This window comes from Bidens hawaiensis, unplaced genomic scaffold, assembly GCF_021521415.1.
Source record: "Bidens hawaiensis isolate Kalapana, Puna unplaced genomic scaffold, B.hawaiensis_p1.1 tig00010926_1, whole genome shotgun sequence".
Lineage (NCBI taxonomy): Eukaryota > Viridiplantae > Streptophyta > Magnoliopsida > Asterales > Asteraceae > Bidens > Bidens hawaiensis.
The window spans coordinates 320,969-333,022 of NW_027491844.1; the positions used below are offsets into that span (position 1 = coordinate 320,969).

Consider the following 12,054-nt stretch of genomic DNA (forward strand, 5'->3'; position numbering starts at 1 on the left):
ACACCAACATGGGCTCAAAAGGAAATTAGTGGAAGTCATAACAACCCAATTGAAGATTCAACTGTACCGGCCCAAACTAAAGGTGTGGAAGAGGATTATGGCCTAGACTTGGGCAATTCAGCTGATAACCTACCTCATGAAACTTCAACGTTGGCTCAACCAAAAGTTGTTGTAGAAGACAGTAACCAAGATCATGGCACTCAGACCCATCAAAGTGAAGCAAATGAGACAAGCCCAGTTTTGAGAGGTATGGAAACAGAAAACAGGAACCATGATGAGTTTGTAAATGAAACAGTTAAGCCCTTAGAATCAATTAAGAAAAAAGAAACAAAACTCAACCAAGACATCTCTCCGACTTTGACGTCAAACTTCCCCATCGGTAGACCATGCACGGCCTGCCACCAACAATAAATCCTCGCCGGTATACCCCTTGGCTAATTTTGTTTCTTATGAAAAATTTTCTAATCCTCATAAAGTTTTCCTCACGGCCATTGATTCAAACAATGAGCCAAAATACTTTGCTCAGGCTGTTCGGGATGAAAAGTGGAGGCAAGCCATGAAAAACGAAATCCAAGCACTTGAAGAAAATGGCACATGGATTATTGAGGAACTACCGAAACGAAAACGTGCTATAGACTCAAAGTGAGTTTATAAAATAAAGTACAAGCCCAATGGAGAAATTAAAAGATATAAGACACGGTTGATCGCTAAAGGCTTTACTCAAATTGAGGGAATTGATAACCATGAGACGTTTGCACCAGTTGCCAAACTCGTCACTGTTCGAACCTTACTTGCGGTAGTGGTAAAGAAAGGTTGGATAATACACCAACTCGACGTAAACAATGCCTTCTTACATGGAGAGTTAGTCGAGGAAGTATATATGAAGATTCCCCAAGGTTTTCGCAAGAGAGAAGACACAAGGGTCTGCAAGTTAAATAAGTCAATATATGGTCTAAAGCAAGCTTCCCGAAACTGGTACCAAAAGTTCACGTTGGCTTTAATAGAGATTGGTTTCAAGCAAGCCAAGATGGACCATTCCCTTTTCATTTACAAGAATGGCAGTTCTCATCTATGTCGATGATGTGATCATTGTTGGAAACGACTTGAAGAGGATACAAGAAACCAAAACATACCTTGATGCGAAATTTAGCATCAAGGACCTTGGAGTATTGAAATATTTTTTGGGGATTAAAGTGGCTCGAACACGTGATGGTCTTGTTTTAAGCCAAAGGAAATATATCCTTGACATCTTGGAAGACTGTGGCTTAACAGAATGTCGACCAAGCAACTTTCCTATGGAACAAGGTTTGAAGTTAGACAAAGGCAACGGTGGACCGAAAGTCGTCGCCAATCAATATTAGAGGACTAGTTGGACGACTTCTTTACTTGCAAGCTACTCGACCCGATATTTCTTACTCAGTTAATGTGCTTAGTCAGTTTGTCGCCGACCCACGACAAACACAGATGGATTCCGCAACCCGTGTAGTGCTCGTAAGACCCCGAATCCCGGGAATCCTACAGTTGGTAATCACATCCATAATTTCACAAAAATTTAAAACCCAACAATTCTTTGTATTTAAAACCAGTTTAGAGTAAATAACAGCAGAAAAGTTTAAGTATTAAAAATCCCAAAACACGGGTACAGGTGTTCAAAATCAATTGTAAATAAAATACTCGTTTTATTTGAAATCCTTGACCAGAAATGCCTTCAACCTCCCGAGCAGCATCCAGCACGTCCAAGCGGTAGCATCCACTTCTTAACCTGAAAGTCAAACTAACATACACACAAAGTCAGCTTGAGCTGAGTGAGTTCAAGTTTTCATAAACAATAGTTCATACTTGTTTTCAAAAATTATAGTTCTAAACAATAAAGAGGATAATAATAAAATAAATAATATAATTCACCAAGTAATAAATTCATCGTCGAACACACGTACACGGGCCTCTCCACCACGAGTCAAGACTCGAGTAATATATTTGACCCGGACGCGGTAAGACCTAAGCATGTGACACGAGCCTCTCCACCACAGGTCAAACCCGAGTAATATATTTGACTCGGTCACAGCTTACACATCCAAGCACGAGATACGGGCCTCTCCACCATGGGTACAACCCGAGTAATATATTTGACCCGATCTCGGCTCACACATCTAAGCACGTGATATGGGCCTCTCCACCACGGGTACAACCCGAGTAATATATTTGACCTGATCGCGGCTCAACATCCAACGGGCCTCTTCACCACGGGATTTTAAAACCCGAGTAATATATTTGACTCGCCAAAATGATGATCACGTCACACGAGCCTCTCCACCACGGGTACAACCGAGTAATATATTTGACCCGGCCGTGAATCACCATGCACACACACATCAATAAGCCTACTCACATCATTCTTAGTCACGAGGAACTAAATATCATCACACAACCGTAGGCTATAAGGTAACACATACCCATACATACATACATACCTCCATACATACATACATATATATCTATATATATGTATATACATATATATCTATATATATGTATATATATATATATATATATATATATCATCCCATACGGGAACTAAGTACATAGGTCTACTCGTATTCAATTACTACCAAGTCTACTAACATCCTCGAGTCTAGACCATTAATAATGTACGTAACCTTAAAGGATAAAAGACCATAAACGAGTCTAAAATATCCTAAAGCATATAAAATAATTCAAATATAACTTTCAAAGTGCACAATCACGAGTGAGACCATGTAGTACTATTCAAATAGTTGTAACGGGTAAAATCGTATAAAATTGGATTTCGGTGTGTATGCTAGCCCAAAACGTAAAAAGAGTAAAAAGGGCATCATGAACTCACCTGAATCAATCGAACACCTGCAACGAGCTAGGAAATCCCTAAGTTCACAATCACAAGCAAGAGCCTGTAAATTATACACAACGTGTTACTAAACTAGACCGCAAGAACACACTTGCCTAATGGGCCGCTCAAGCCCAAAACTTTGGCCCAAGGCCCAACACTTGGCCCAAGGCCCAACAACTTGGCCCAACCCATACCCAATTACTTTACCTCAGCCCCTAAAACCTTTCAACTAACCAAATCCACCGGTTAAGCCTAAAACGAACTTATCGATTAATAACGAGTAAAACGTGTAGATTTAGCATACGAAGATGCATTTAATTACATAGGATAACTTTTGAAATAAATTATTAAATTTTTACCAGACTTTAATAAATGACTTAGGTTTATAAAAATATTTTTATTATATTTTTATATTGGACACAAAAATTATAAAAAATCCTCCAACACAGCAAGGTACGTGCAGCTATTTCAGTGCGCAACAAAATGGTTTTATTTTTATAAAATTCATTACCAAACCAAATTAAACGATTCAAATTGGGTTTGGTTGCTAACTCACAATACTAACTGCCAGAAGTGGAACCAACCAATTTGGACCTTTCGAAAAAAGGTTATGACGTAGGGAAGACAGACCAGAATCCGTCATCCTGCATCAGCTTTGACACTCGATTTTATAAATTCATAAAAACCATTCAAATCTCGTCCAAAAATTACGTATTATACCTTTCTGGAAACTAGACTCAATGTAGAACATCATGGAATCAAGAATCAATAAAAAACATTGGATTATCGTCGCGTTACAGACCCTACAATAAACGTATACGAATCTGTCAGCAAACTGTTATCATCAAAACTCAACCTTAACGACCAATAAGCACGTTAATATGACCAATTAAGGTGTAAAAGACATGGGGAATCATAAAACCGACCTTGAATTGAAGTTTTCACGGCTGAAACTTGGCTGGGCAGAAGAAAAATGAGCAGGGGGTCTAGAGGCCGATCGGCTGCTGGGAATAGATTTAGGGTTAGGGTTTTTCTTTTTTAATATTATGATATAAAATAAATTACACTATAGTCCCTCCAGTATGAAGTGTGTAGCAACTTGGGTGGAAAGTCAATTAATTCAACTTACGGGTATGACAAGGAGGTCCCTGAAGTAAGCCGGTTCAAACCCGATAAATATACAAACTCTACAACGTGCATGCCGATAAACGAAAATGTCGGGTGCTACATACTAATATAATACTTTAAGTCGTAAGAGGGGATGTTTTGGGAAAAAGGATGGACAAACGGACTTTTAAAACGTATTACAATGCTCTAAATTAGAAAGATGAAACCCCGGCTTTTTGACCAACATTTATAAACGATCGTGCCGATTAACGAAATTTACGGGCGTTACAATTGCGATACTTAAAGGGCACTCCTGGACAAGGAATTTTGCTCCCATGTGACGGTGGGACTAATCTCGTTACATATTGTGATTCGGACTGGTTGGGTTGTCCGTTTACTCGAAGATCAAGGACGGGGTATCTTTTACTCTTGGGAGGAGTACCTATTTCTTGGAAGTCAAAAAACAATCGGTTGTGTCCCGATCGTCCGCCGAGGCAGAATATCGGGCAATGGCAACCATAGTTAGTGAGATACTATGGATGAGATGGCTTCTAACAGAATTGGATGTGAAACAAAATGGACCAACACCCCTATTTTGTGATAACCAAGCCGCACGACATATTGCCAACAATCCGGTTTTTCATGAACGAATAAAACATGTTGAAATGGATTGTTATTTTGTTCGAGAAAGAATTGAATCACAAGAAATACAACCGTTAAACATTCACACAAAGTCCCAGATCGCCGACTTGTTTACAAAAGCCTTGGGAGCTCATCAATTCCGCTTATTACTTGACAAATTGGGCGTTCGAAATCTCCACACTCCAAATTGAGGGAGAGTAATAGAACCACCTTTTATAGAAACCACAAGTTTTCTCCATTTACTTTGACCGTATATTCTCCCATATTTTGTTTCATAATATTAGCCATGATTTGTGTCTTTCCTTATGTTGTAAATCTCAACTATTTCTATGGCTTGTGCTCCTGTATCAGAATTATGAGAATTATTTTTTTCTCTGATTATCATTTTGTTCACACTTTTGTAGCGACTTTACATGATCTAAGTTTGTAAGCAAAACGAGCATCCGGGCCGCCGCTAAAAAATTCAGACTCCACAGCCAATTTGATTACGTCTTCCAATTCTTTATTTCTTAGCCAAGATTGAAGAATATAAAGGGGCAATGTCTAAACTTCCAATCCACACAACTTAGTAACAATGGACGATGTTCGGAGTATTTTTTAGTTAAAATCATCATTGAAGCTTTAGGCCAAAGATTAAGGAAGTCTTGACTCACTAAAATCCGATCAATTTTACCAAACTTTTGAACAACAATTGAAACATAAGTTAATATGCTATCGCCCATGTTATATTCCAAGAGACCCGAGTTTATAATGAATTTATTAAGATCGTTGGCACTTGTGGCGCAGCATTCAGAATACTTCCTTTCTGTCGGGTACCGAACACAGTTAAAATCTCCTAGAAAAATCCATATACCTTCATCCTCATATTTCTTATCTGCCAATCTTCCCATAAAATTCTTTTTAGATTTATATCTTGTGGGGCATATATATTAACTAGGAGCAATATAACCGCCATACCTGTTAAACTGAACCATAACCGATATAACCGAACCGATTTAACCGACATAACCGGTGGCACGGTTTAATGAACTTTTAAAAACCGTCAAATACGGGTCGGTTTTGGTTAAAGATAATTCCAAAACTGCTATAACCAAACCGACCCATTTATTTAACCAACAATATGTTTAATATGTTTGGGATTAAGTTTCACCAAACATGTTGTTGGATTATATCATTTTGATGTTTTTTGGCTCAATGTTTGTTATCAAGTTAAGTTGAATTTCAATGTTGGATTATATAATGTCATTATTTTTTGAATATTTGGTATTAATATTATGGATTATATACCTTGTTAGATTATGTCATGTCGTTTTTTTGTAATAATTGATACCAAACTTTTAGGGTTAATTATATTGTTTAGGTTACGGTTAACCGACTCATAACCAACTCACTATAACCTACAAAACCAATTAACCAAAACTGCCATAACGGGTTGGTTATGGTTATGGGTTTGGCTCAAAACCGGCCCAAACCGACCCATGCACACCCCTAATATTAACCATAAACATGTCGTACGTTGCTTTTAATACCCCTCTAACCAATATGTAATATCTATTACCACTTCTCTCTTTTCGAAAACGTTTGCATCCCACATACATAGCAAACCCCCCTGATATACCTGTGGCATCCTTAATTTCAAACCCAAGCTGAGAATCATCCCACATTTTTTTTCACTTGAACCTTAGTTGAGTCTGCCATTTGGGTTTCTTGAATTGCTATAAAACTGATGTTATGACTTTTCTTTAACAATCTCACCTGTTCCAGCTTATTTTCATCCCCCGCCCCCTTATATTAGTTGATAGGAAATTCATTGATGCACATTGCACATCTTCTTTCCAACAATAACCTCTTCCACCAAATTTTCGTTGCCCAAAACACTAACACCTACCTCCTCCCCTACATGTACAGTTAAGCATACCTCTTTATTGATACCACCCGATGAATTTCTTGTAGTAGGTTTTGATTGTACTTCTGGTATAACATCATCCATTGAATCTAAATCACTGAATTCCAGCCAAATCCGCCGCCCACCCACCATACCAGATTCGAACCACCCCATAATCTATCTTTGAGTTTATTGAGTGAAGCGATCTGAGCTTCATTAAATTATGCCCCTGTATCCTTCTTCTAGAAATTACTGAAGTTTCCCCATTCACCTTGACATTAGGATTTTTATTTAAGTCTGGCGCTCTTGCGCCTTGTTAACCTTTTCAATTAACTCATTAAGGTCGAATGGGTCGCTACCCTAGTCTGAATAACCTCCGTTGTTAGGCTCGAGTAAAGAAGTTTCTGGAATGGATTGATTAGAATTAAACAGCGCATGTAAGCCCAAATCACTATTCAAATTAACCAACCCAATATGCTTCTCCTGTAATGAAGACGGCTCATTTAGAGTTTTACATGGTGGTGGAGATGGGTTAGGCATCGGGTCCACTTGAGACCCTCCATTAAGTTGGTTACTGAACATATTATTGTCCCTATCTCCTAAACATTGGACCCCTCCAGCTGTCTCATCATTAACTTTATCCGACTTGTGCTTGGGATGGACCAAATTTTTGTTGGAACCCCCCGGTTGGCGGTTCCTCATAAACTGAATCCGCATGCGCCAACTTTTCCATTCCTTTTACCGATTTTCCAAGTCTCAACGTCGTAGAGTTTGACGGAGTCCTACTACAACCCTGTCCCCGGTCACCTCCTTCATGTTTTCTGGGAAGCAAACCGCAATGAAATCTTTTAACCAATAATCTTTATCTTCAAACACCCACACTTCATGTTCTTGATCCTACCATTTTATGGTTACTAGTTCCTCTATTCTTTTTAATTGATTTGTGATTATGCCAACACCTTCTCTAGACAGATTAAGGTCACTCCAAGAAGCTTCAGATCTGCCTACTACTTTACCAAAACTACTACCAATATGATCGAGGAACATACCATCCCATAGATGGAATGCTAAGCCTTGGACCCTAAACCATACCAATATTTCATGGTGCATAACCTATCCTCCCATATCTGTAAAGTGTATAACCAGCTCCTCCACTCCTACTTATTGTTTCCCAGGAAATATTTAGCAGTTTGCGGGCACGCCAAGGACAATAAAACTTTCATTCCCCCAACATAACGAATGGTCAGTTGATTCCATCCTCTATCCATCATATTCTTTTGCAAGTTTTTTAAAGTTAAATAAATCTTTCACATCGACAATCAAAGAACCAGTCCTCCAGATTTGGAAGGATGTGCTTGAAGGAAAATCAATGGTCTTTCTTGCATTCAAAGACTTGTTCTCCAATGAGTTTTCCATATTATCCAAAACCACATCCCTATACGAAGTATCCACTCTTCTCCATTGCAGATTGAAGCAGTTGTTGCTGCCATATTCACTTTAGCAACTACTCTTTGCTGCTCTTTTTGAACCACAGGTCTTGCCACAGCGCTGTTCGGAGCCTTGCTCCCTGATTTGTCATAGTGCGCTACGTTCACCCTCACCTTATCAATCCTAACTGAGGTTAGACTTTCACGAAGCGAATGACATTTATAAATTTGATGAAAGTAAAACAGTTACCAAATTTATCTTTCTTTATAGGGACAAATGCATCCACCAATGCTCCAAACCCTTCATACACTTTCCACAATAAACTTCCAGTGCAACCATCCGGGAGGTTAGAGACGAAGAAGGAAGTAGCTATAGATTTGTTGAGTTGATGTCGCGAATCCTTTGCACGTCTGCTGTTCCTATTACTAATCGCTTCCCAGTTGTCTTCAAAGCGGCGAACATTAGTTGAAACTTGTTATTCGCAATAGTCAATAGTCATTATTATTTAAATTCAATTTTCCTTTCTCTTTTACCTTCATGTCTTTGATCAAACTAAATATGTGGGTTGACCTTGGTTTTAGTCAAAATTAAAATTTTGATATGCTTTACTTTTGTACAAAATTATTTTTATACGATTATTTTGTTTTTTTTTTCCAAACTTCACTATGAATGCCAAGGTGGTGGTTGGTCCTTGTTACATCTGGCATCAAGGGTCTAGACAAATGATCAATAGTTGGTACCGGTTTGTAAACACATCAGAGTTGCGTTCTTTTAACGGAAGTCTTTCAAATTAAAAATTTGTTTGTGTAAAATCTCAGGATTTAAATACCAATATGATAATACAAAACGTATATGTCAAACATAGTTTATAGTATTTCAGTTTCAAAATATCTAAGCCATTAGATAACATATGACTATATTTCCAATCGTCTATATGTCTCTTTTGTCTGATCTAACCTTATTGATTTTCTATAAAACAGTTCTGAAAATATGTCAACGATATGCTGGTGATTTGTTGACTGACTCTAAAGCATTTTTCAAACTTTTTCATTAAAACACAAATTATAGTTTTATGTACAGCTTAGCAGGGCACCAGCTCTTCCGCTGAGGCATACCACTATCGTACACACACACACAAGTCAACATTTCTACAAGAGTTGCACCCATTGGAGATATGGTTTGAGACTGACGTATAGCCAGCATGCTATTTTGTCAGTTATATCCAGATCCAGTGCATTTAGTTAGAGTGCTTGTATTTGTTATTATGGTTTGATTATTTTTATCTTGGTGTTATAACGTTTTAGGGATTTCATTATCCCATGAAACATTTTCAGATTTTTAAGACAAACAAAATGTTCGGCTTTTCAGAGTAAGTCAATTTGTTAAACAGAATAAACATATTCACCTTTCTACGATGTTGGTGAATTTTTTTGGAGGTTTTTTGAAGGGTTAACGTATTTACCTCTTAGATAAGTTTTAAGGATTTTGATAACCTTTGTTTCGTGATGTTTAACCTGTCATTAATAGGTAAGCATATATATCTAGATCTTTTGTTGATCTAGCTGCAAACCCTCATTAATCAAATTTTATCATAAAACCTTTTAATAAAACATTCATTTGTCTTATAGTTTAAAACTAGTTTTGAAAATCTTATTTTCATTTAAAATGCACGTTTCTTCTATTTTAATAAATGTTATCAGTTTTCTTTTCTGAAGAGACATTTCTTCCTGATGAAGAAACATTATTTACTTAAAACCTTTGAATAAAAATATTGTACTGTTTCGGCCAAGGTTTGACTATACCCCAGACTAGGGTTCAACTAGATAATATAATCACTAAAACGATAGCATACACCGTAAGGGTTTGCACTTCTTAGTGATTTTTGTCACATCAAAACCTACGGCATACATACAGGGGGGCCACTAAGATTGCTTATAGCTCGAAGACACTAAAATAAATAAAGTGACAATAACTATTATTTCATTTAAATATCAAATTACACAAAATCGTTCAAATAAAAGAAATCACATCCAAACAAAATTAAATAAATGCATAAATGTTTAAAATATAAATAAATTAATATGTACGGAACAACTTTGCTTTAGAAAGTTTTCTTAGATTCGGACTCCAAGATAAGCTAAAATTTCCAATCTTCATAGAGGGTACAAATTTGTACACTAATTTTAAGATAACGTTTGAGAAGCCATACGATAGAATAAAAATATAAATAAATAGTTGTTAGAACCATAGCTCAATAAAGTTAATCATAGTTTTGGCCTTGCATCGTTCAATTTTGTTAGAACCAAGCTATTGCTCAACCTTTGTTGAACAATTTTGCTATCAAAACTGGAGCATTGTATATAACGATGCTTTTGATGCTTTGGAATGAATTTTGATAAAGAAAATTATGAACCACTTGTGGTATGATAAATACAATATGTTTGCTCATGTATCATCAAAATCCTTATGGTTCATGAATCAAAATAAATTAAACAAAACAAAAACTTCAAGAATGTAAGAACTTGCTAAGATATGACCATTAAAGATCATCTTACAAACTTATGTTCTTCGTCTCCACCCAATACACCTTGGTGTATGAATTAGGTTGTATTGTTGACATGATTATATGATGGTCTTAGAACCGTAATAACAAAAATAAAAATAAGAGGGAACTAAGAACAAACACATAAAACATGATCAAGAACAAAAAAATATGACTATTGGTTTTTATTGGTCCCAAGTATTTCATTTTTGCCGGCGCTGGTCCCAACTATCACTTTAACTGCCAACGGTCCCAACTTTCACACATGTGTCTGCCACCAGTCCACGACTAACCGAGTACTAACTCCGTTATGTTTTAGATGACGTGTCCATCCTACGTGTTAAAAAACCTTGACGTGGCTGCCTGCGTGTATATTAATAACAAAAAACCCTTCTCCTCCTTGAATATATAATAATATCAGCAGATGACAATCGATCGATATCTCCAATCGATCGAGAACCCAATCGGTCAAGAACAACCCAATCGATCGTCTACCGCTCACGCTCCGGCGGCTTACTCGACGTCCAAGACGACATCGAAGCGTTAAAAGCCTTCGACGGATCCTACTGGAAGTCTTTATTCGATTCACGCATCGGCAAGACCACTTGGCCATACGGGTCGGGTGTCTGGTCCAAAAAAGAATGGGTCTTGCCCGAGATCGATTCCGACGATATCGTATCGGCTTTCGAAGGTAATTCGAATATGTTCTGGGCCGAAAGGTTTGGGAAACAGCATTTGGGTATGAATGATTTGTGGGTTAAGCATTGCGGGATTAGTCACACGGGTAGTTTTAAGGATTTGGGTATGACTGTGTTAGTTAGTCAGGTTAATCGTTTGCGTAAAATGAACCGGCCCGTTGTCAGGGTGGGCTGCGCGTCGACCGGGGACACGTCGGCCGCGTTGTCGGCCTACTGCGCGTCCGCAGGTATTCCGAGTATTGTTTTCTTGCCTGCGAACAAGATTTCCATGACGCAGTTGGTTCAGCCGATTGCGAATGGGGCGTTTGTGTTGAGTCTTGATACGGATTTCGATGGGTGTATGCAGTTGGTTAGGGAGGTTACGTCTGAGTTACCGATTTATTTAGCGAATTCGTTGAATAGTTTGAGGTTAGAGGGGCAAAAGACTGCTGCGATCGAGATCTTGCAGCAGTTTGACTGGGAGGTGCCGGATTGGGTTATTGTTCCCGGGGGTAATTTGGGGAATATTTACGCGTTTTATAAAGGGTTTCATATGTGTAAAGAGTTGGGGTTGGTTGATAGGATTCCGAGGCTCGTGTGTGCGCAGGCTGCTGGGGTTGTTCTTGATCGATTGGGTTCTCGATCGATTGAAGATATCGATTTGGGGGATTTGTATTAAATTGTCATCTGCTGATATTATTATATATTCAAGGAGGAGAAGGGTTTTTTGTTATTAATATACACGCAGGCAGCCACGTCAAGGTTTTTTAACACGTAGGATGGACACGTCATCTAAAACATAACGGAGTTAATACTCGGTTAGTCGTGGACTGGTGGCAGACACATGTGTGAAAGTTGGGACCGTTGGCAGTTAAAGTGATAGTTGGGACCAGCGCCGGCAAAAATG

At 38.0% G+C, this 12,054-nt stretch overlaps 1 protein-coding gene across 1 annotated transcript; it reads left to right on the forward strand.

The window, feature by feature from the left end:
• The first annotated feature begins 1,055 nt into the window (after window positions 1-1,055).
• Window positions 1,056-11,826, forward strand: LOC143536779 (threonine synthase, chloroplastic-like). Its single transcript, XM_077030695.1, has 2 exons — window positions 1,056-1,305; window positions 10,895-11,826. Exons 1-2 carry the CDS (start codon window positions 1,056-1,058, stop codon window positions 11,824-11,826), a joined length of 1,182 nt encoding a protein of 393 aa, XP_076886810.1.
• The last annotated feature ends 228 nt before the right edge of the window (window positions 11,827-12,054 follow it).

What these genes read in the sequence shown, in the direction of transcription:
- LOC143536779 (XM_077030695.1), top strand. Translation starts at nt 1,056, where the DNA reads ATGGCAGTTCTCATCTATGTCGATGATGTGATCATTGTTGGAAACGAC. An exon ending in CAACTTTCCTATGGAACAAG is followed by an intron (nt 1,306 to 10,894) that starts GTTTGAAGTTAG and finishes TAATATCAGCAG; the next exon opens with ATGACAATCGATCGATATCT.